The 26,693-nt window shown below is 36.8% G+C and overlaps 1 protein-coding gene across 2 annotated transcripts in view; it reads right to left on the reverse strand.

Moving 5' to 3' along the window:
• The window catches only part of TMEM135 (transmembrane protein 135), a 282,194-nt gene that overhangs the window by 104,907 nt on the left and 150,594 nt on the right, over positions 1–26,693 (reverse strand). For both annotated transcript variants that reach the window (XM_006864950.1, XM_006864949.1), the window contains one exon: positions 4,538–4,584. In XM_006864950.1, coding sequence (XP_006865012.1) covers positions 4,538–4,584 — 47 coding nt within the window. The remainder of the gene's footprint in view (positions 1–4,537; positions 4,585–26,693) is intronic.

Raw genomic sequence — 26,693 nt, forward strand, 5'->3', positions numbered from 1 at the left:
GCAACACCATTCCTCTTCAATTTGTCATTCCCTGCATAGTAAACCATGTGGTTGTCAGATTCTAAATAGCCAATACCAGTCCATTTCAGCTCACTAAATACCTAAGATATCAATGTTTATGTGTTCCATTTCATTTCTGACAATTTCCAACTTTCCTAGATTCATACTTTGTACATTCCATGTCTTGATTATTAGTGGATGTTTACAGCTCTCTTCATTTTGAGTTGTGCCCCATCAACAAATGAAGGTCTAAAGCGCTTTACTCCCATGGATTTTACTCCATTCGCATCATCATGGTCAACTCTACTTTGAGGAGGCAGCTATTCCCCAGTCGCATTTTTAGTGACTTCAAACCTGAGGGCCTTATTTTCTGACACAATATTTGAAAGTGTTTCTCTGCTATTCATAAGGTTTTCAGTGACTAAATATTTGGAAGTAATTCGTCTCTCCTTCCTCCTAGTCTGTCTTTGTCTGGAAGCTCATCTGAAACCTGTCTACCATGGGTGACCCTGCTGGTATTTAAAATAACCATGGCATAGCTTCCAGAATCACAGCAACTCACAAGCCACCACGGTACAACAAACTGACAAACAAGTGGTGGACTTACCAACATAGGCCTCCTAAAATCCATTTATGTTTTTCACTAAGCCAATGAAGTTTCTGAAAAGCTAAAGATTTTAGTTGTAATCATAAATTATTTTTAACTCAGTATTGTTCATTCAACCTGCGATATGCAGATGATAGAACCTTGCTTTCTGAAAGTGAAAAGTACTTAAAATACTCACTGATGAAGATCAAAGACCACAGCCTTCAGTATGGATTGCATCGCAATGTAAAGAAAACAAAAATCCTCACCACTGGACCAAAAAACAACATTCTTATCAATGGAGAAAAGATTGAAGTTGTCAAGGACTTGAATCAACTATCAACACTCATGGAAGCAGCAGTCAAAAAATCAACTGATGTATTGCATTAGGCAAATCTGCTGCACAAGACCTTCTTAAAGTGTTGAAGAGGAAAGATGTCAACTTGAGGACTAAGGTGTGCCTGACCCAAGCCATTGTATTTTCAATAACCTCATATACATACTAAAAATGAACAGTGAATAAGAAAGAGTGTAGAAGAAGTCATGCTTTTGGGTTATGGTGCTGAAGGAGAATATTGAAAGTGCCATGGGCTCCCAAAGAACAAACAGATCTGTACTAGAAGAAATGCAGCCAGAGTACTCCTTGGAGGCCAAGATGGCCAAACTTCATCTCTCATACTTTGGACATATTGTCAGACGGGACCAATCACTGTAGAAGAATATCATGTTTGTTAAGGTGGAGGGTCAGAGAAAAAGAGGAAGACCCCCAGCAAGATGGATTGGCAAAATGGCAGCATCAATGGGCTCAAGTGTGGCAACAATTATGAGGCTGGCCCAGGACCGGGCAGTGTTTCATTCTGTTGTGCACAGGGTCACGATGAGTCAGTACTGACTCGTTGGCACCTAACAACAACATCATTCTTTCAAACATTTACTAGGCACTCTTTTACTCAAAAACTTCCACTAAGAAAACAAAAATAAAATAAAATAAAACTTTCACTAACAATAATGATTAAGATTAATTAACTAGTACTAACATTGTCAAGAAATAAAGTATTAAAACTATTTCAAAGAGTTGTCACTTTTACTGGCAATCTATTATGATTTATTGTTTATCTTGCCTATGAATATTCGATTTGATGAGACATCAGCAATGGTAATAAATTTTTATATACAAGAGATCTGCTAACATTTGGGTCATTCACTTCTTGAATCCTGACAACCGTAAAAATAGCAAACAAAACAGTTACATTTGGAAAACCACCTAAAATACCACTTTCATTGTCCTGAAAACAAAGCAGCAGAAAGTTTTTTTACGAAAATTCTCACAGAACTACTTAAGCTACTGCTTTTAATAAAAAAGTAAAGCAAAGTTATATACACAACTATTTTCTTTATTGGAAATGGGTCTCATTTTTTTCCCAATTTACAAGTTAGGATACAAATACGAGATGACTCATACCATTTTTGCCTTAACCCCGTCTCAAAGGAGGTTTACATAAATTAAATTGAGGGCACTCTATCATTAGATAGTAAATTATCCAATTTTATGCAATTTCATTTCTAATTCTATGTATAAATGAATGGATTAAATATGCCTTCAAATCTGCAATATATTGAACTTACTGTAAGCATAAAATACTGTAGTGAAATTGGACTTGACTTTTCAAGTGCTATGTACAAGATCGTTTGTTTATGCCAACACATTCTGCAGTTCAGGCAGACAAATTGCATTGCTTAGTTTGGTTGTCGCACTTTATAAATGGCTTTATTTAACATTAACCAACCCTCTTTTGTTGAGTTATTCAAATTAACTTCTGCCAAGAACACTAAGAATTTGGTGATAATGCTTCTTTAGAGAGAAAAACAACCTCTTTCCTCAGAAAATTAAAACTGTTTATCTTGGCACTTAAACCTTGTATTGAGCCTTCTGGAAAGTATTTTAAAGCTGTTGTTTTCAAACCAGACTTTGTGACTGAAACAGGAAAAGGTTCTGTAGCTCTGCACCAAAATACGTATTTATAGAGCTAATTTTTTTTTTCTACACCAAAAATACTAGGTTGATGGCAGCAGTTTCAAAATATAATTTCCTAGACCCATGTTACAAATTGGGCATTATCAGTATATTCAACACATAATTTACATTTTAAACGTCAAAATCTTCGGGCAACTAAGAAATGCCAATCAGATACACTGTTAAAATGCTACATTGGGAAGGAATGTTTCATTTAAAAATCTTTTCTGTTGGAATTGTAAAAAAAATAAAATTTAGTTAGTATTGTATTTTTTTACTGTGCATGTCAATGAAAGATATGTTTCTTAATTTTTATGATCCCATTTCCCTAGTTAGTATGCTTTATCTTCAAACCAGACAAAACATAAAGATAAACCATGTGAACTTTTTCCCAATTTGTCCTAATAGTATATTTTAATACAACTATGACATTTTCAGAAAGATGAAATGAAATGGCTATTGCTCCTGACTCCTCTGCCCCATAGTAAGCTATTTAAATAAAGGAAAGGAGTATTAGGATGTACATTGTTGTTGTTAAGTGCCCTGAATCTGTGCTGACTCATAGTGACCTGGGGTTTCCTAGGAGCATGTGGTGGGTTTGAACCACAGACTTTGTGGTTAGCAGTCTAGTGCTTATTCTACAGCGCCACACCAGCACCTCATGATATATATGAAGATATATTAAGAATGATGGATAGACCAGACAATTTCACAAAGATATGAACTGCAAGGTCAGTGGTTCAAGCTCACCAGCTGCTCCATGGAAACCCTATACAGGGTCGCTGTAGGTTGGAATCAACTCGACAGCACTTAACAACAACAGTAACAACACCAAACACCTGCAGTGACTTTTCATTCACTAGGAGTCCTGCTGTGGTGCGCTATAGGATAAACATTCAACTGCACTGTCGATTTGAACAGCAAGGTTAGCAGTTCAAATCCACCAGCCACTCCTCAGAAACCCTATACAGAGTGGCAATGAGTCAAAACCAACTTGACGGCATTTAAAACTACAATGACTGACATAAAATACTATACATCTCATTACCAGTCCTCTGTATATCACATCCCCCATACTGTTAATAAGGAGCTCTGACAGCTTAGTGGTTACGAATTGGGCTGCTAACCTCAGGGTCAGCAGTTCAAAACTACAGTTCAAAACAGCTGTTCCACGGGAGAAAGATGAGTCTTTCTGCTCCCGTAAACATTTACAGCCTCGGAAACCCTGTACAGGGTTGCTATGAGTCGGAACCGACTCCACGGCACATAAAAACAACAACACTTAATATTTATACTTGTTCCTCCTTTTAACAGTTAGATGGATGTTCCTTCAGACTACCATCATTTTGTCTATCTATATTATGTTGTCATACAGTCACAAAAATTTGAAAATATTATTTTATCAAATATTTGTTATGAAGCTCTATCAATTTAATGACAAAAATTCTTGTATGGTTGCACTGTCTTATTCAGGATAAGAAAATTTTTTTAAAGATAGATATATTGGTCAAATCTACCTTATTAACAATCCATGAATGCCTCTATCAATTAAGTACAAATTGTAAAGGGCTTGTACTTCTTCTGTGATTGAATTCTGCATATATCCAGAAAAACTGAGAAAGATTCTATCTAAACGAGTATAACAGGAATGAGGAAAAAATGAAATTTATGAAGAAATGGAGTGTCCCTTTAATTAAAAATCCTATCCCCCCACACTACTGTGGTTACAAACTGAAAAAACAAATCTTCCTTCCTTCTCATTCTCTTTTTCTACTCACTAAGGACTAGTGATTTATCTCTGACCATTCGTGAAAACACAACTCATGCCACTTATGAGGGAGAATTCTTTGGGGAATAGTTTACTCTCCTTATTGATTAAAAAAATCACAAAGGAACACTATTTAGTTACTAAAATATATAGGCAGAACAGAACATACCTGAAAAAGAACATGTACATGGCAGCTGTGATGCAAAACAAAAGGACCTAGAACGAGGAAAAAAACACATTACTTGTAAAAGAACACTGGCATCATCTGTATAGCTTATAAAATCAAAATACCCACTATTAAATCTTATCTGAATCAGTAAGAGAATGTACAAAACTAGTCATACACAAACCACATGCTCTACTTTTCAAAGGGAATGCTGGTGTGGCGCTGTAAGCTAACCACATTGTCAGTAATTCAAACCCACCAGATGCTCCTTGAAAACCCTATACAAGGTTGCTGTGAGTGAAAACCGACTTCGTAGTACTTAACAGCATTTCAAATAAAACCTGTTGTTATTAAGTGCTGTCGATTTGGTTCCAACTCATAGCAACTCTGTATAGGGTTTTCAAGAAACAACTGATGGGTTTGAATCGCCAACCTTGTGGTTCCCAATCCAGTGCTGATGCTACAGTACCACACCAGGAGTCCTCATAAAGCTTACTAGCTATTATATCAGGATGAACAGATATGCTAAAAATATAAAACACAGTCTAGTTATTTAACAATTCTAATCAATAAGAAAAATTCTTAAATCTATAACATTGCTTGTTAGAAGCAAACTAGCTATAATATTTTTTTTATTTTTTATTTTTTCTGAAAGCAGGCATAAGAACACACAAAAAAGTCTGGATTAAAGAAGCTTTCTTCAAATACATCTTACTCGTGGATAAGTACTGGACACAAGGTCACAGTTCAAATCCACCAGCTGCTCCTTAGAAACCTCTCACATGGTGGCTATGAGTTGGAACCATTCAGTGGCACTCAGCAACAAGAAAATATTCATTCTGAATGTTAGGAATTCAGAATCTTAGTCCTGATCTGAGGTTTACTAGGGGTAGAGAACCTTTCTTCTGCCAAAATATATAAATAACATCATTTGGAGGCCATACAAAATTATCAATTTGAAAAATAGCCTGCTATCTTTAGAGTTCTGGAGTCCTAGTGTGGCACTGTTAATTAATGCACTGAATTTCAAAAGTCAGTTTGATCCACATGGTCAATGGTTCAAGCTCACTAACCACTCCTTGGAAACCCTATATAAGGGCATTATGGGTCAGAACCAACTCTACAGCACTTCACAACAACATCTTTGGTCAAACATTTAATTAATGAGGTGCTGTGGGTTAATTTCACTGGACTGCAAGGTCAGTTTGAACCACAAGGTAGGCAGTACAAGCTCAGCAGCCTCCCCTTAGAAACCCTATATGACGGAGTCACTATGAGTGGGAACTGACTTGACAGCACATAACAACAACAACATTGTGATTAGTGGAACTGTAGTTGCCTTGGCAGGACCATAACAATTGATTTTGCTGACATTATACGGCTCAAGGGTTGGATATTCTCCAGCGTGGCATATACCAACAAAATGAATCTAGGTAAAATTGTTTTAAAGACCAAACCAGAAGTCTTAAAATGTATGCTAACATGCTAACAACAGTGCAAGTTAAGCACAAGGCTTGGCAATGGCATCAAATCATTCACAAATGACAAAGCAACAGCAATGCAAGAAGCTGAGGACAAGGAACAATGAAAACAGTAATGGAAAATAGTGTCTTGCTAAACACAAATCATTTCTAGTCAACTTGAGGAATGAATTTTGCAATTAAAGATCAAGTTAACTACTTTGCCATCTTAGCCTATGAAAAAGCATTATAAATATTACCTGAATAACTTACATGCCTTTAAACATACCAACCAATAAAAGGAAGAGTAACAATTACCATTAAGTGTTTTATATAAATGACTCTCTTTCTCTAAAAAGCACAAAGTTCTCCTTGTCTATATCTCTCCTTCTTTTCCTCTTTCACACCCTGTTTCTCCCCCACTTTCCCTTTCTCCCCTTGCCCTAGTCTTCCCTCCTCTTTTTGTTCCATAAATTAAAAAAAATAATAACCTACCCATGATGCTTACGGTTCATGTAACTGTTTTGGGAAACATTACTTACACAAAAGGCTATAGACTAATTTGTCATTATTGATGAATCATTTATAAGTTAATTTCCAAGTGAGTTTGTTTCTGGCTACAATTTACCAGCAAAGGCCCAGATCATATATTCAATCTTTATTTCCCTAACATTCTATCTGGTTTGGACAATGACATCCTTCCTAAATGTTCAATTTAATTGTTTGATTAGCTTTTCTGATATTAGTGAATGTCATCCTCTTGCAGATCCCACTGACAGCTCTCTTAGAAATGCCCCACAAATCTTTTCCACATTCTTCACCTTCTCTAAAGAAACATTTCTAAAAGTTCTACTCTATAACTCATGCGGGTGCGAAGAACAGGAATCAATCTGATGGTAACAAGTTTTGTTTTGTTTTGGTTTAAAAATGCAGTCGTTTTGAAATCTTTCAAATCATTCCTGCATTTGGAGTCTGCTTTGTATAGGTGAAAATCTGTACAAAAGGGGACTCAAAGGGCTATCCAAGTACAAGCGATCAATTCATTCAGCACACATTTATTGGAAAATGAGTATGTTTGAGGCAAAGAGCCAATACTTAGAGCAGAATATCAAAATGAGCAGTCCTTGCCCTCACGGGACTTATCTTCTTAGGAGAGAAAAAAGTAAAAGAACCGTAGTGTGTCCGACAGGGCAGGTAGTTCTGGAGTAAAATAAGGAAGAGTAAGGAAAGAGAAATGCAGAAATGTGGGCACGGGTATTTCATACAAAGTGGTCAAGGAATCAGAGACAGGTTAGCAGAGACACTGATGACATGAGAGATAAATCAGAAAGACAAGATCAATGAAAACCATTAGAAGGGCTTTGGAACTTACTGAAAAAGATGGAAACAATATAAAATATGTTTAATATTATGTTATTTCATGATGCTAAAAGATAATTGCATTTTTAGCTATGTAAGGTTTTTAATTTTTTAAATTAATTGTTCTAGTTTATTAATCATTATGATTTTAACAAAGTACTTTTCCAAATAAATGTAAACCTTCCACTGAATACTAAAGGATATTTTCTCTTTGCCACAGGTCATACCCACATACTTTATGGTTTAGAAGTTAAGGGCCATGGTATCATGGCATCCCAGCTAATTGACCCGATAATACATCTATCTAGTACTTCTGTTTGACCTCCCTAGTTTGTTGCATAGTATCTGGAGTCTTACAAGATTGCAAGCACCATCCAAGGCAAGGCAAATGGTCTCCATTCGCCCAGAGCAATAGAGAATGAAGCAGCGTCAAGAACAGACCAAGGATATGAAACGTATGGCTGGTTAACTCCTTCAACAACTGCATTCTCTGCCCTGAGAGCAGAAGAAATGAACAGTGCTTGGCTACCATTATTAAACATTTAAATTGTAAAAATGAAGAACAGAATTTCAAATTCTCAAGAATTCCAGATTTCCTGGAGCCATGGGGGCTGTATTATTAACCCTTGAAACTACTGCCTTAAGATAGTATTTAAATCTTAAACCAAAAATGTCTCCTGAAGTTTTCTTAAAACCAAAGGATCATCTGGCTTAACTGGTAAAATATGTCTGATTTAAGCATTATGCTCTTTTGTTGTTGCTGTTGAGTGCGGTAGAGTCAGTTCTGACCCATAGTGACCGTGTATAGGTTTTCCAAGGAATGACTGGTGAGCTTGAACTGCCAACTTTGCTGTTCAAACTGACTTTGCAGTCCAGCACATTAACCCACAACACCACACCAGGACTCCAAAAGCTTACAGCACACCATCTTCCCATGCGGTCTCCCATCCAAGTACTAAGCAGGCCCACCTCTGCTTAGCTTCTGAGACCAAATGAATTCAGGTGCATTCACGGTTGAATGGCCACTGATCTCATTTAGATATGAACTACCTATATGAGACCAATGTAACAACAGCAACTCTAAAAATTTGACAGGAACCTGGGGGTCCAATGAGTTCATGTTAATGTAGCAATGAGAGCAACTCAGAGAAAGAGGTTAAGAATGGCTACAACACTCAAAGAATGTCACTAAACTGTACATGTAGAAATGGTTGGATTGGTATATTGCTCGTGTTTTGTTGTGTATACTTTCAACAACAAAATAATTTTTTTATTAAAAAAAAAAAAGGTTGAGTTGTACCTGTTTTGTTTTATTTACATAAATAAATATTTGAAGTAAAAAAAGAAAAAATAGTATCATGCTACAGCACGAATGGACTCCAAAAACCTTACAGTGAGTGAAAAATGCCAGTTATAAACCTGTTGTATGATGCCATTTATATGAAAAGCCCAGAATATTCAAATCTATGGACAGAAAGTAGACTAATAGCGGCCTAGAGCTGGGTGAGGTATTGGGGGCAGGGATGGGGGGGTGTTTATATTGGTAGTGGAGTAGAAGATTCCTTTTTAGGGCAATAAAAGGGTCTAAAATTAGATTGTGGTGATGGTTGCACAACCTTGGAAAAGGACACCTAAATGTAAATTGTATACTTTGCTGACTCTTAAGGTATGTGAACTGTATCTTTACAAATCTGCCACAAAAAAGCACTGCATATATGACAAAAAATAAAATAAAATAAAAAATTCAAATATCATGATAAAAACAATGCAAAGCAAGTTTCCTTCCATTCCAGTCCTTCTGTCTGTATAAAATTGTGTATATACATTTTAACATAGATACATGCCTAACAAAGACAATGTTTACCACTTCACCTTTTAATTATATAAATATATATTCGTTGTTGCTAAGTGCTGTCGATCGAGTTGGTTCTGATTCATCAAGAACTCCTGTATAGGGTTTTGGAGAAGCAGCTGGCGCATTTGAATTGCCGACCTTGTGGTTCAATCAAACTTTCGGTCCAGTGCTACCCTACTGTACCACACCAGGACTCTGTATGCGTGTGTCTGTGTGAGTGTGTGTGTGTGTGTGAGAGAGAGAGAGAGAGAGAGAGAGAGAGAGAGAGAGCACATGTGCATGTCTAGAGTCCTGGTGTGATGCTGTAGGATAAGCCCTGGACTGCTAAACACAAGGTCAGCTGTTCAAACCCACCAGCTGCTCTTCAGAAACCCATACAGTCGCTATGAGACATAACAAGGTCCATGGCACTTAAACAACATATGTGGCCTACACATATGCAAAACTGCTGACATGCATTTAAACTGTTGTTGGTTGTTATGTGCAGTGGAGTTGGTTCCAATGCATAGCAACCCATAGGGTTTCCGAGGCTGTAAATCCTTAAGGGAGTAGAAAGCCATTATTTCTCCTGTGGAACAGCTGGTAATTTCAAACCGCTGATTTGAGGTTAACAGGCCAACTCGTAACCACTACACTGCCAGAACTCCTTGTATTTAAATAATATCTTAAAAATAAATACTTAGCATTTCCAGTCTTTTGCCACTACAGTATGCAATAAATACTTCTCAATATTAAAGGATACTTTATAACATACATTCATATCTCTCAAGCAAATTCTTAGAACTGGACTCGCTGCATAAAGGAACACACAAGGCTTTAATTTTGATAAATACTGTCCAACAATCCTCTAATAAGGCTGTATTGTATCAGCATATATCCTGGAGAACTGGTGTAGTGCTGTAGGTTAAGCACTGGACTGCAAGGTCAGTTTGAACTACAAGGTCAGTGGTTCAAACCCACCAGCCACTTCTCAGAAACCCTATACAGGGTGGTTATGAGTCGGAATTGACTAGATGACACTTACCAGCAAAATACATCCCACCATCAGTATATTAAACTAGCTACTTCTTTACACTAGTTATTTCCCTGTAATCACAAAAACGATGTATTATCAAACAGCTTTATCCTAACAGGCTAATTTATTGTATAAAAAATATATATCCTCTATTGTAGTTGCAAAGAGCTCTGGTTGCGTAGCGGTTATGAATCGGGCTGCTAACCTCAAGGTCAGCATTTCAAAACTACCAGCTGCTCCGCAGGAGAAAGATGAGGCTTTCTGCTCCCGTAAAAATTTACAGCCTTGGAAACCCTGTACAGGGTCACTATGAGTCGGAACCGACTCCACGGCACATCACCACCACCACCACTGTAGCCGCATTCCTCTTATGAATGAAACTGAACCCTTTATACACCTTATTTTGGGGTCTATTGATTTGACAACATTTTCATATTCTTTGCCTAGTTTTGGTTGGATTGCTGGTCTTTTAGAAAGCACTTTTAAAAAAAATGGATATGTGTATATGAAAACATGGAGTTAATTTCATTATTAACTAATTTACACACACACACACACACAAAGATGGTGGTTAAATTAAATCATATAAAGTAAATCCCATAATGTACTAAACCAAAGAGCATTTAAAGCCAAGACAGTACAGAAAGTACAAGTAATATGAAAGCAAAGTTCATGCAACTGAAAAATACTGTTCTATCTGGAATGATTTTTCATAAAGTGACAGATTTACAATGCATTGCTTCCTGCTATAGAGCTTACAAAACTTTCAGGAAAAGGTATACTATTGAAAATAATAATATTAATAATGAAAACTGTACTGTTGCTGTCAACACTATGTCATACAGAATTATACGTAAACTATGCCTCTCAAGAAACTACAAAGAAACAATATCCCAAAAATATATTTTAAAATGTTTTTGAATTCTTGAATTAAACAGAAATAAAATAAAAGTGGCTTGATGTGGCTATGACTTGATAAAGCTGTTTTAACCATTTAACCCACAAAATGGCTAAAACTCATGGGAGTGACTTGCTGGTAATATGGCAAGTGTTGAGTAAAAAGTCTATTGAAGACCTAAAGAGATAGTAGCTTTAACTACTTCCTTCCACTGAGCTCTTCTGCTTTTCTTTAACAAACTCAGTTCAATGTTTTTTGTCTCTGATTACAGTGCCTTTAACTAATGCTTCTGGATGTGTCCCAACACAACAAGGAGGTCTTTAATGCCTAGCCTTCACACTCATCAAGCCCTCTTCCTTCCATTATTCAAATAGATGCTCAACCCTCATCTCTCTTCTCTGGACAATAAACAAAACTTTTCCTCTGACCCCACCTATACTTCACTCATATTTTAGCCATGTGACTGGTATCTATGGATTACTAGCACGTGGAGACTATGAAGTCAAAATGAGAAATATATAGAGGTAAGCTCCAGATTATCACAAGCTTGCATAGTCTTGAACTGAAATTTAATGGTCAGGCAGCACAGTCTCTCTCATCCTCATTCATTCATTCATTCATTCATTCACTCAACACTTGCCATATTACCAGCAAGTTAGGAAGACAAAACTACTTAATATTTGATTCTTGTTGCACTTGGAGGGGATCTCAGTCTGACAGAATTGCAGGCATATTAAAACATCACTGCAATACAATATGCTACAACAGTATTTATGCTTCACCCTACACCAAAACATCTCACCAAGCATCTAATTATATACCTACTTTAATTATTTGAGGCATTTTAGCCATGCTTTTCTAATACCTTTGTCTATAACTTTCTATGTCTCTATCAAAGCGTAGGACTCCTGGTGTGGTGCTGTAGGATCAGCACTGGACTGAGAACCACAAGGTCACAATTCTAACCCACCAGCTAGTCCTCAGAAACCCTACACAGGGTCGCATGATACTTAACAACAACAACAACCAAAGCTTATACACAAAGTTGCAGAGAGCAGAGTCTTTGCTTCAGTAACACTATACATGGACAGCATCTTTATACATTACATAAGAATTCTGATCCTGTTAGTTTCTATTTACAGTAATCATCTTTCAAGAACTAAATACTGCTCCCATTCATTAACTTTGGGTGGGGGGAAAGGCTAAACTTTACACCCCAGCATTAAAAGCTAAGTTTGAAGGAAAAAAAAAAAAAAACAACCAGAAAACAACAAATGCTGGCAAGGGTTCGAAAAGACTAAGACCCTGGTAGGACTATAAACTGCTGGTGGAACTGTAAAATTGTGCAACTACTGTGGAAAACGGGCTGGTGTTCTCTCAAAAACTTGGAAGTACAAATATAGAAGACCCAGCAATCCCTCGATTTTCAGCCAAGTGGTAGCTAAGTATACAGGGGAGACAACACTAGTAAAGTATGCTCACCATGGGATGGTCAAACATTCATGATAAAAAGAATAGCATTTACCAAAGGACAAAGTTCAGAAAAGCTGAGAAGGAGGATGGAATGGGAATAAGAATCACAGGAAGGAAGTGAGATAGTTGATGAGGGAGTTACAATTAATTAAATGAGACTAAGTTTATGGTTTGTTAAATGCAAACTGTAAACCTTCACTCAATTCAAAATAAAAAAAAGTTAAGAAAGAATAAAAAAAATCAGTAAAATTTAAATTTAAAAAAAGCTAAAATTGAAACTCTACTAAACAAGCATTTAATTGTATTTATGAGGAATCTGGACATGGATCAACAGACCATGGGAACACTGTTTAAAATTAAGGTGTGCAACAGGGTTGTATTCTTTCACCATACTTATTCAACCTGTATGCTGAACAAATCATCCAATAAACTGGGTTATATGAAGAAAAACGTGGCATCAGGATTAGAGGAAGACTCATTGACAACCTGCGATATGCAGATGATACAACCTTGTTTGCTGAAAGTGAAGAGGACTTAAAGTATTTACTGATGAAGATCAAAGAGCACAGCCTTCGGTACGGATTGCATCTCAATGTAAAGAAAACAAAAATCCTTACCACTGGACCAATAGACAAAACTCTTATTAACAGAGAAAAGACTGAAGTTGTCAAGGACTTCATTCTTCTTGGATCAAATATTAACACTCATGGAAGCAGCAGTCAAGAAATCAGATGATGTATTGTATTGGGCAAATCTGTTGCACAAGACCTTTTTAAAGTGTTGAAAAGCAAAGATGTCAGCTTGAGGACTAAAATGCACCTGACCCAAGTCATGGTATTTTCAATAAGCTCATATGCATGCGAAAGCTGAACAGTAAATAAGGAAGACCATAGAATTGATGCTTTTGAGTTATGGTGTTGGAGGAGAATATTGAAAGTGCCATGGGCTGCCAAAGAACAAATAGATCTATGGTGGAAGAAGTGCAACCAGTGTTTTCCTTGGAGGCCAGGATGGCCAAACTTCGTCTCTCGTCTCTCATACTTTGGACATATTGTCAGGAGGGACCAATCGCTGGAGGTTCAGAGAAAAAGAGGAAGACCCCCCCCGGCAAGATGGATTGACAAAGTGGTAGCATCAATGGGCTCAAGCATAGCAACAATTGTGTGTTGGCCCAGGACTGGGCAGTGTTTCATTCTGCTGTACATAGGGTCACCATGAGTCAGTACTGACTCGATGGCACCTAAGAACAACAACCACCTTCAAGTGTTCTGAAAACAGACTTGCATGCTTCATGGAGACATAACTTAGTGGAGAAGTAAGTGGTAAGTGTGTATTCAAGTGTGTCAAAGTCAGTTTGAATCACAATGTTAGTGGTTCAAGTTCACCAGCCACTCCTTGGAAACCTTATACAGGGTTGTTATGATTCGGAACCAACTCAACAAAAGCAATTCAAGTAAAAATATGTACAACCTATCATTATCATAGAGTCCTGGTGTGGCATTGTGGGCTAATGTGTCAGACTGCAGTCATCTGAACTGCAAGGTCGGTGGTTCAAGCTCACCAGCTGCTCCTTGGAAATCCTATAAAGGGTCACTAGGGGTCGGAATCAACTCAAAGGCACTTAACAACAACAACAATCATTATCCTATGGAGTCCTAGTGTACCGCTGTATGATAAGCACTGGACCACACACAAGGTCAGTTTGAACTGCAAGGTTGGTGGTCCAAACTCACCAGTCCCTATTCGGAAACCCTATACAGTGTCAATATGAATCTGAACTGACTAGATGGCATTTCGCAATAGCAACAATCATTATCATGGACTCCTGGTGTGGTGTTACAGGACAAGCACTGTACTATGAACCACAGTTCTTTGGTTCAAACCCACAAGCTGCTCTTCAAAAACCCGATACAGGGTTGCTATGGATCAGTACCGACTCAACAACAGCTAACAAAACAACAACAATCACTATCATAATACTAATTTGTTTGAGCTAATGTGTAATTTCAAGCAGAGGCTGTTCACAAATTCAATAGCTTTGTATTGCTTTATAATTGTAAAAAGCTTTCTAAAGTCAAACTATCCATCAAAAATAATATATAGTATATCTTTTTAATCATGTTTGGTAAGGTATAGGGTCAGAGAAAAAGAGGAAGACCCCCCCCAATGAGATGGACTGGCCAAGTAGCAGCATCAATGGACTCAAGTGTGGCAACAATTGTGAGGCTGGCCCAAGATCAGGCAGTGTTTTGTTCTGCTGTGCATAAGGTCGTTATGAGTCGGTACCGACTCGATGGGTCAGTACCAACTTGATGGCACGGTACCAACTTGATGGCACTTAACAACAACAACAACTTTTTAATCAGTTTCTTGATTTTGGATTTGCAGCTTTACTTATTTTTTAAGGTTGCACATCATGAAAAAACAAATATAGGAAAATACCAAAACCTTATGAGGAATTTAGGGTCACAATGGCCAGATTAGGACTAAGAAAGGAGTTTTGAATTTCCAGATTAAGACTGTAAATTTGAGCAAATCACTTCCACTCTTGAAGTCTTTTGTACATAGAATTAACATTAATTTCTAACATCCTTCAGCACTCCAAAATTCTAATTCCATGAGTCTAGTTTTCTCAGTGTACATAAAAATTAATACAAAGCAAACTATCATTAGTATATCAGGAGACAAATCCCAGAATTTATGAATATAGCAGGCCAAAAAAAATCATGTTTTCACTGAATTCAGTGTGACAAATTACATGAAATATGCTAGAAGCCTGGACCCAACCTCTCCCTTACACAGTTCCCCTTTCTTGATTTATAGCTCCAGGTCAACAGTTTGGAAACATATTAATCTTGACATTTTCCAGTTGTAGAAATAGCAATGTCAGACAGTGGCTGGGAGGTAAAGTCTATATGATATCTTGCCCTTTTATGGTTAAGTAGCTCAAAACTGTATCTTGTCTTCCATAAAAATTAAACCATTTAAAGCATAAATTCTTAAAAATTTTCAGCACTCAATAACTAATACAACCTAAAAGTGACACTCCTTAATACAACAAAATTTCAATTCTGCTGGCCGATTTGTTTTAAAATGAGCAGTTTAAACAACTAGCTGACTGAAGGACTACGGATACAGGTTTACATATAGAAAAACCCACTCTACTTAAAATTTAATGAAAAGAAAACTTAATGGCCAAGTAAAATCTAGACATGAATTCATTAACTGAACAAAGCACTCATTGAAAGTATACATAGCAAAGATTACAGAGAGACCGACTAGAAATTATCAACCAACACCCAGCAGCACTTCGCCCAAATCTATATTATCATGGGGACAAATTGTAGTTTACTGTGAGTCAATGATCCATATTTAACCATATTTAAACATCACCAAAAAAGTCAACTGCTTCTTTTCTATCCCACACATCTCTATCTTTATGGCCACCTAAACAATTATTAAGGAATCATGGTGTGGCGCTGTGGGTTAATGCACCAAACTACAAAGCCATTTGAACTACAAGGTTGGAAGTTCAAGCTCACCAGCTGCTCTGCAGAAACCCTATACAGGGTCGCTATGGGTCAGAATCAACTCAACAGCACTTAACAACAACAATAACAACTAATTATTAAAAGTCAGTAAAAATACAATTAAAAATAAACATGAAAAGGATATAAATTTGAAAAGGGAAGGAAAGGAGCCAAAAGGATCCATGTGAGAGCTTAAAGATAGAAAGTTAATGAAAATAAACAATAAGGAATTAAAAATGTAGAGGACAGGAAAAAAAACTGAAAATAAAATAACAATTATAAAATACTATTTGTTAAGAGCCAGCACTATGTAGACATTGTTGCACAATAGTTTTAAAATGTTATCTTTATTTCTCACAGCAGCTCTTGAAGAGTAGGTTTTCATCACTCCCATTTTAAAGATGACACAACTAAATTTAGGAGTTAAGTTATTTATCTAACATTACAGAACTTTAAAGTGGCTGAAAAGATTCAAACCAGGACTGTTGATTTAATGGCTACTCTGTTTCCTGAAAGGAGTTCTGGTAGTGTAGTGGTTACGAAGCAGGCTGCTAACCTCAAGGTCAGCAGTTCGAAACTACCAGCTGTTCCGCGGGAGAAAGATGAGGCTTTCTGCTCCCGTAAAGATTTACAGCCTCGGAACCCTGTGCAGGGTCGCTATGAGTCGGAACCAACTTGATGGCACATAACAACAACAACAACAAATGTTATATGTCACATTAAATGCCTGACATAAGTCATCTAACAACCATGCAATATAGGAACTACTATCTTCATTTCAGAAAGGAGGTTTAGAGACACAAAGATAGTTAAATCCACGGACGGCCATGGCTTTTTACCAGATTTCTTCAAAGTTCCCATTGAAGAATTACAGCTTTTATAAAGTTCACTCAATTTCAGTATGAAAAATCTGCTATGTTTCATGTACAGTAGATAAAATAACACATTATAACACAGTATTTGTGTCACAGAGTTGACGATTTACATAATGAGCCAAATTTACAAAAAGCCAAGGTGTTAAGTTCCATAAAAACAACTTTGATAGCATCTTCTTTTCAGAAAAGAAACAGTTAAGAAATACACTTTTTATAATTTCTAAATTACTAAATATTGCAAAAGAAAAATGGAAAACCTCACTTTCTCATGTATGATGTGAGAAGAAAGGGTAAACAGCTCCAGCCAGTTTTCCAGTTTGTTTACATAACTAAAGAAGAGGCCATTCTTAACCTGTCAGTCAACCTTGTTGGCTTTTTCAATTCAGAAAAAGAAAATACCTCACATATCATTCAACAGACAGAGGAGGAGGAAGGTGCTATAGGAACTCACAGCAAAGCTAAAGCTGAGAAAATATTGTGCTTTCAGCAGGGCAAAGTAGATGGGTCACAGAAATGAAGCATCATTGTTATTGACAATTTGTAGAAATCCTTAGTTAATTTCATCCAAAGGGTGGGATTCTCATTAACTTCCAAAAAGAATGAGGACCAGATATAGGATGACATGGTTTTTCCCTCAGAAGCATTATAAAAATAAATATAAGTTTGAAATTACTTTACCAGCATGGCAATTCAGAAGAATTTTATCATTCAATAAAGATAAGAAAGACCATTAGCATGAAGATTATAATTGCAGTCCTATCTAAATTGGCCAAAACAACAGCACTTACTAGCTACTTCACTAACACTGTGCTGTGGATAAAATACCAACAGCTGCCCTCCAGCTTAGTTCCACATTTTTTAGGTGTCCAGAGAACCAACTCAATCCCAATTCATTATCCACCAAGAAACGACCATCAAAAATAGGTATAAAGATATATAATCTCTTTACTGCTGTTGTTTTAAATACAGCATCTGGGTTCTTTGCTCATGTATTAGTATAATGGAATGTCACTTAGCTCATCCAAATGGTTGTGTCCTGTGCCCACACTCAAGCCATCTGCCAGTGCCTTGGCATCTGCTCATTCCAGAACTCATTCAGAGAAAATCCTTCCTTGATTAAGTATGGTATTCCTTATATATCTGGCTTGATTCTCATCATTTACATCCAGCTGCAGATTCCTTTCTGCATACTCAGGAGTTCCCACTGACTGCCATTAGGCAGGAAGGTCCTGACAGAATACTTTATTAATAATACCACTCAGTTTGCACTGACTAGCATTTCTTCAGGAAGACAAGGTCCTAAATGCGTATCTTTTATTAATGAATCAAAAGAATTGTGGAAAAGCTTCTGAACTCAGTCTAGGCTTTCCAATGATATAATCTTTTACACTGAATCTACAGAAAAGACTTTTCCTTTCAACATTCTCAGACTTATCACACTATGAAAAACAACAAATCAAATGTTTTCAATTCTGTGGTGTCACCCACCAACTGACACTGGGTCAATTCCGACTCATGTTGTTGCTGTTAGGTGACATCAACAAGTTTATTATAATTCATAGTGACTTTATTCATAAAAGAGCGAAACAGTGCCCAATCAATGTCTTTTAGGCATAGTCACGCTGTGTATTCCTTCCATCTTCTTTTGATGCTTTCTGCATCGTTCAATATTTTACCCATAAAATCCTTCAGTATTGAAAGTCAAGCCCTGAATTTTTTTCTCTAGTTCTTCTAGTTTGAGAAGTAATGACTGTGTCCTTCCCTTTTGATTTTTCTAACCCCAGGTCTTTGCACATTTCATTATAATACTTGACTTTGTCCTCTCAAGCTGCCCTTTGAAATTTTCTTTTCAGCTCTTTTACTTCCTCCTCATTTCTTCCATTTGCTTTTGCATCTCTACACTGGAGAGCAAGATTCAGAGTCTCTCTTCTGACATCCATTTTGGACTTTTCCTTTGTTCTTATCTTCTTAATGACCTTTTGCTTTCCTTCTGCATGATATTCTTGATATCATCCTGCAATTCTTCTAGTCTTCAGTCTAATGTATCAAATCTGTTCTTCAGATGATCTCTAAATTCAGGTGGGATATGTTCAAGGTCAAATTTTGGCTGTCGTGGGCTTGTTTTAATATTCTTCAGCTTCAGCCTGAATGAGCAATTGATGGTCTGTTCCATAGCCTGCTCCTGGCCTTAGTTGTCTGATGATATGGAGCTTTTCCACCCTCTCTTCCCACAGATGTAGTCAACTTGATTTCTATGTATGTCATCTGGTGAGGCCCATGTGTACGATGTTCTTTTATGTTGTTTAAGAAAAGGTATTTGCAAGGAATAAATAAATCATTGGTCTTGTAAAATTCTCCAGCATCATTTCCATCACCAAGGCCATATATTTTAAGGACTGATGATATTTGTTTCCAACCTTTGCATTCCAATCATCAGTAATTATCAATACATCCTGGTTGCATGTTTGATCAATTTCAGACTGTAGTTGGCAGAATTCTTCAATTTCATCATCACTGGCTTTATTGGTTGGCATGTAAATTTCAGTAGAGTTTCCGAGATTAAATCTTTACAGGAGTAGACAGCCTCATCTTTCTCCTGCAGAATGGTTGGTGGTTTTGGAACCACTCACCTTGTCATTTACAGTCTAACACCTAACCTACAGTACCACCAAACTTAATTTTATTTGCTTTTTTTCCTTCTGCTAATTTATTTGCTTTTTTCCTTCTGTTACCAGGGGCCCTGGTAACATTGCGGGTTACACATAGGGCTGGTAAATGCAAGGTCAGCAGTTCAAATCCACCAGCCGCTATAAGTCAGAAAGATGAAGCTTTCTGTTCCTGCAAAGATTTACAGCCTCAGAAACCCCAATTGTTGTTGTTCTTAAGTACCATCAAGTCGATTCTGACTCATAACAAGAGTCAGAATAGGGTTTCCAAGGAATGGCTGGTGAGTGTAGCACTGCCTACCTTGCAGTTCAAACCAATCTTGCGGACCAGCACATTATCCTGCAGCACCACACCAGTACTCCTGAAAACCCCATTCAGGGTCACTAAAAGACAGGACTGACTCACAGCAACTGCAGCATCTGCTGAGTTAGAATCAATTAGAATTCAGTGGGTTTGTAATTTTTACCAAGATAGACTTGACATCTAGTTTATCATTAACATACATAATGATATTAAAATGAATGAGCCATCAAAACACCTAAAAAAAGTATTTTAACATTTTGTAAAAGTGCTAAAAGAATAAAAAGCCACTAATGATATTTTTAAAAATTCAAAGTCAACTTTGTTCATTATACAAGGGACTTAGTACAATGAAAAAAACTTAAATGCTTATGAAGTCTTGTTCCAACAGTAAAAATTACTAATAATAAACAAAATAAAAATTGCATACAGTTATAAAAGCGATTTTATAAAAGAACAGTTCTTAAATCTATATTCAAAAATAATTAAGGGGAAGAAAGAGGCCAAAGAAGAAGAAGGGCTACCTCTAACATAGAAAGCTCTCTTCTGCTTTATATTCTAGTTACATGTGGTGGGAACCTTGTATGAATGAGATTTATGAATAGCAGTTTTTGGAAGGAAGCCGATTGTCTCTATCTGAAATTGAAAACTCTAATTTTAGGCACATATTAATATCTGGGAAGGTTTGTACAAACTTAACACAAAACCTAAAAAGCACATTGCTCTTATATTGCTGATGTTAGCATGAGTAAAAATAAAAATACTAATAACAGAAATATTAATACTAAGTAAAAAGTTTTATATGCACAACTCTCTGTGGAATCCTCCTACCAAAAGTATTCCCTAAACATTCTAAAGAAAGAAAATAATGTATCTGCAGATCTAAGTACAGTCTGAACTTGGAGAACTTTTTTATCTCTCTTTTTGTATGTTACCTGCTTTTACAAAATGCCAGTAGCAAAGAGACTAGTAGGTTTGAGGATGGCAAATGTGATCTTCACATGGTACTTTAGGGTCTCAATTATGTTCACAACCTCATAATCTACTGCAGTAACAATTGTCACAAAAGAGAAAAGAATTTTTGTTTTTACTTTATTTTTTTTTTCCTTCAGATGATATTAAAATACATGGGATGAATTCCACAAACATTGTTAAACTTTCTCACAATATCATTCTTAATGTTTCCACAGTCTTTTATAGTAACAATTAGCAGAGCTGCAGAGACTGAACTTAATTCTTCCAAATTGCTTTTATAAAGGCATTCATGTTAATTTTTATTTTTCAAATACTACCAATAAAATTAATGCATACTGACTTAAGGTAAGATCCTAAATTAGTACCTTGAGAATCCAGGTAATTGGACATAGATTTCGTAGTTAGAAATACAAAACTCATTTTACTGAAGTATAAGCTTTGTTCTTTCTCTATTTTTGGATTTTTTTCTTTTTCTTGCTTTTTTTTTGTCTATAGTTTAGAAAACTAAAGCCTTTTTGAAAAAGATTTCTACAAATCACAGTATACAGAAAACTGTCACTGGGATATTTTTAAAATGTCATGTCTAAATACCAATCTTGTCTCCACCCAAGAAGTTAGCCTGAGATGAACAAGCGGTATTTCAGTAGAGCAGAACAACTCAATATTGTCATTCAAGAAAGATACTGAGGAATGGAATTAAGCAATGTGCTCCAAAATAAACTCTCACAACACCCAAAAGTTTAAGCACTTTGAAACAGATATGACTTGGTCTTCTGGAACTTAAAAATTTAATTAGCAATAATAAACCAGACTAATGAGGGGTGGAAGTCACCAAGTTCTAAAGAGCATTTCTAAATGTAACCATTTTAGTGTATTAAATATAGGGAATGGGAAAAATGGGGCATGTGTATATGTTGGCCAAATTTTTCACATGGAAATTCTGTTTATAACAAGAAGCAAGCAGACTGGTTAATATTTTAATAGAAAATGCCCCTAAGGGAAGCAGGTGGTTCCTAGTGCACATTGTCTCCGTTCCTGAGCTATCCTATCCACACATTCCTTAATCTTAATTAAGTTAGGAGCCAAAGTATAAACTGGCATTTGTAGAAGCATGATTTCATCTTATAAAAAGGAACAAGGAAAAAACAACTAGCTTTTAATGAAAACTAAACATTAAAATATTGGTCGCTATTCTACTTCAAAAATTTCATTAGCGTCTATACCTTAAATGCATTGAGGCCCACCTTAGCAAAAAAGAAAACTCTTCAATTAGATACACTGAGTATTTAAATAAGGAGTATAACATGACGACACTTGACAACAACAACAACAAATAACACAAGAAAGTAGAAGACAAGTCCTATCATTTAGAATAGTATGGTAACACTTGACTTTCATTTTGGAATGTTATGCCATTAAACAACAAAACAAAATCAGTATAGTTTATTCATATCAACTAAGTTTAAACACAAAATTATTACCTTATTATTTCATTGCAGTATATATGAGGACACATGAAAAAGTTCATACAAAAAAATGGAATTAATAGATAGTGGAATTTTTCCATGAAAGTTTTGAAGCCCCTCATATATGTGTATGAAACTGATGACTGCCTCAATATTTTATCTTTTACTTACATTACAAATTATATATATATATTTAATTTCAAAGAACATGTAAACTGCTATGTTCTGCACTATTTTCATGTGACTAACTTCTCTACTGCAAGAGAAAGATTAGGCTTTCTGCTCCCATAAAGATTTACAGCCTCAGAAACCCTATACAAGGTCTCTGTGAATCGGAACCAATTCCATGGCACACCAACTTCACCACTATAAAAAAATCAATATTTATCAAGGTCTAAACTACATTATTAGATCAAATGAGCTTACTTTAAAAGAGAATCTCAATTTTGCCCTTTTTTTTGCAAACTGATTTATACAAGCAATTGTGTTAACTTCAAGGAGTCCTGGTGTAGCGCCGTGGGCTAATGCGCAGGATTACAAAGTAGGTTTGAACCACAAGGTAAGTGGTTGAAGCTCACCAGCTGCTCCTTGGAAACCCTGTACAGGGTCACTATCAGTCAGAACTGATTCAATGGCACTTAACAACAAGAACAAAACAGCTATTTAAAAATGCATGAAGACTGTATAATAAAGGCCACTGTAAACTAGCTTATAAAAGCTGTTGTTAGGTGCTGTCAAGTTGTCTCCAGCTCATAGTGACCCTGTGCAAAACAGAAGAAACAATGCATGGTGCTGCGCCAACCTCACACCTGTTGTTACCTTTGATCCCATTGCCGCTGCCACTGGTACAGCCATCACATAGTGGCTCTTCCTCTTTTTCAATGGCCCTCCAACTTTACCAAGCATAATGTCCTTCTTGGTCCAGGTACAGATTTCTCAGAAGTACAATTAAGTGTTCTGGAATACTCATACTTCTAAATGTTGTCCATAGCTTGTCATGATACACACAATCGAAAACCTTTGCATAGTCAATAAAGCATAGGTAAACATCTTTCTGATATTCTCTGCTTTCATCCTCAGAAGATAAGGATTTCTTCTCCTGTAGAAATTTACAACTTCAGAAACCCTATGATGGGTCTCTATGAGTCGGAACCAACTCAACACCACCTAACAATAACAACAGCAGCAAATTCATGGAAGGAAAAGGGAAGAGAGAAGATGCTAGAGAGAAGCAAAAAAACAAAAATGAAATTATAGTTGGAAGCCTTGGAAAAAAAAAAAATGGCAAGAGTGATATATTGTTTATAAAGTGGGCAACAATAAATTTTCCCATCCCTGTATACATACATACCTCTTGTGAGTTTTCTCTTTTGCTCAAATTACAAGAGGATATGTAATCTGAGCTGCTTCCATTGAGCAACAAGGAATAGTTTTTCTCTCATCCTAACCTCATAAATGAAGCTGACCAATAAAATGATACAAAAGTAACACTGTGTAATTTCCAAGCCTAGGTCTCCACTTTGACCTCTTAGAACTTTGAGAACACTACATAAAGAATTCTGAGCTATACAACTTGAGGATGAAAGAGCAGGGAGAAAGAAAGAAGCTCAGTCAACTAGATCAACATGTAAGACCATGTAGCCTTAATAAAGGCACCGGGTGACTATGGCTCTATTAGAGATCCTAAGAGAGACCAGCAGAGAAGAACTGCCTACCTACTCAAGTCCAGACCAAATTGCTGAACCACAGAATCATTAGGAAATAAAACTTTTTCTTTTTTAAAGTCAGTAAGTTTTAGGATAGTTTATTACTCAAAGTTGTTGTTATTGTTGATGTTATGTGCCATAGAGTCGGTCCTGATTCATAGCGATTCTGTACCAGATTTCCAAGGCTGTAAATCTTTACGGGAGCAGAAAGCCTCATCTCTCTCCTGTGGAACAGCTGGTAGTTTTGAACTGCTGACTGTGAGGTTCACAAAAGTCAGTGAAACTCAAAATTACTATTCATCTACAGATTATTTAATGTGAGACAAAGGATCATACCTAATTTAATATACTGTAAGTAGCCCTGGAAACCCTATACAGAGTCGCTGAGTCGGAATTGACTGGGCAGCACTTACCAACAACAACAAGGAGCCTTGGTGGCGCCGGGAGGTGTAGGGCTGCTAACTACAAGGTTGGTCGTTCCAAACCATCACTTGCTCCTTGGGAAAAAATGGAAACTTTCTGCTCCCCTGAAGATTTACAGTCTCAGCAACCCTATGTAGGGTCACTGGAGTCCTGGTATCATACTGTATGGTAAACAAGGTCGTTGGTTCAAACCCACCAGTCTCTCCTTGGAAACTCTATATGGGGTCCCTATGAGGCTGAATCAATGGCATGTAACAAACAATGAGTCAGAATTGACTAAGTGGCAGGAGGTAAATTTATAAATATCATGTTATTATGTATGTCCTGGCATGGCATTGTAGGTTAATGAATTGGACTGCAGAGTCAGTGTTAACAGTAAGGTTAGTGGTTCAGGCTTACCAGCCGCTCCGTGGAAATCCTCTACAGGGTCACTATGAGTCAGAATTGACTCAACGGCACTTAACAACAACAATTACATTAGTAATGTTGTTGCTGGTAGTTACTGCTGAGTTAGTACCAACTCATAGTGATCCCATGTGTGCAGTGTAAAACTGTTCCATACTTTTCAAAGCTCTGAACTTTCAGAATCAGATCGTCAGTTTTGACTTTCAAGGTACCTACTGGGTGAGCTGAAGTTCTGGTGTGGCGCTGTAAGACGAATGAGTCAGACTGCAAAGTCTTTGAACTGCAAGGTCAATGGTTCAAGCTCACCAGCTGCTCTTTGGAAACCCTATACAGGGTTGCTATGGGTCAAAATTGACTCAGCAGCACTTAACAACAACAACAACTGGGTGATCTGGATCTGCCAACCTTTCCATTAGTAGTCAAGGGCTTCACCATTTCACCACCCAAGAACTCTCTATTAATAAGTATTATTAATAAAAGATTTAAGTTGTTAATGTTATAATTAAGAGAACTATATGACACCTTTTAGAAATAATATAAAATTAAGATATCTCACTGAATCCAGAACTTATGGAAAACTTTTTGCTGCTTGCAATGAATTTCACTATTCTTAGATAATGCAATACAAATTATAATAGGTGATAAAATCTTTTAGCATGTATATTTCATCATACATTTCATCAGTGTTGACTTTAAGGTCAATCATAAACATACATTTCTAATGACCAATTAAAATGCATATTTTAGATACTAACACACCTTTATCCTAAACTTTATTGAACACTTTGGCTGAAAAAAAGATCTTAAAACTGAATGAGTTGCTATAGCAATAGTAACTGCATAAATGAACCATAGCTGCAATTTTCCTTCTCATAACATTCCATGGTGATGTGCTATAGGAGAGAAAGTTTTAAATATTTTAAATTGGACCATTTAATTAAGCAAACATTAGTTAACTACTGGCATAACACCACAGGATCAACACTGGACTGTGAGCCACAAGGTCAGCATTTCAACCCCAGCAGCTGCCCCTCAGAAACCCTATACAGGGCCCTATACAGGGCCACTGTGAGTCAGAACTGACTCGACAGCACTTAACAAAACAATCATAACTAGCATGCACACACAAATATATTGCCACATAACACTACAGCAGAAAAACAAAACAAACAAACAAAAAAACCCACCTACACACACACACAAGTCACCAAGTTTGATCTACGAAAGTAGGGAGTTTTCCTTAAAGAAAACACTCTTTCACTTGATGCTCTACAGAACAGCTTCAAAACTTCTCAGTAAAGGTCTTCTGTAAATAAGATTTTCACATACTTACTGCTAATCCTAGGGAGTCCTGGTGTGGCACTGTGGGTTAATGTGCCAAACTGCAAAGCCATTTGCCTGGCAAGGTTGATGGTTCAAGCTCACCAGCCACTCCTTGGAAACCCTATACAGGGTCGTTATGAGTCAGAATCGACTTGACGGCAGTTAACAACAACACCCACTAATCTTGGTCCCTTGGTGTGGTGCTATAAGATCAACACTGTGCTGCTAACCACAATTAGCAGTTCAAACCCACCAGCTGCTCCTCGGAAACCCTATACAGGGTCACTATGAGTTGGAACCAACTTGATGACACTTCACAACAACAAGCTCTAATCCAGCTATGGCACTGTAAGATAAGCACTAGACTGCTAACAGCAAGGTCGGGGTTACACCTCAAAAACCCTATACAGGGTCAATATGAGTCGGAAT

This window comes from Chrysochloris asiatica, unplaced genomic scaffold (assembly GCF_000296735.1).
Source record: "Chrysochloris asiatica unplaced genomic scaffold, ChrAsi1.0 scaffold00074, whole genome shotgun sequence".
Classification (NCBI taxonomy): Eukaryota; Metazoa; Chordata; class Mammalia; order Afrosoricida; family Chrysochloridae; genus Chrysochloris; species Chrysochloris asiatica.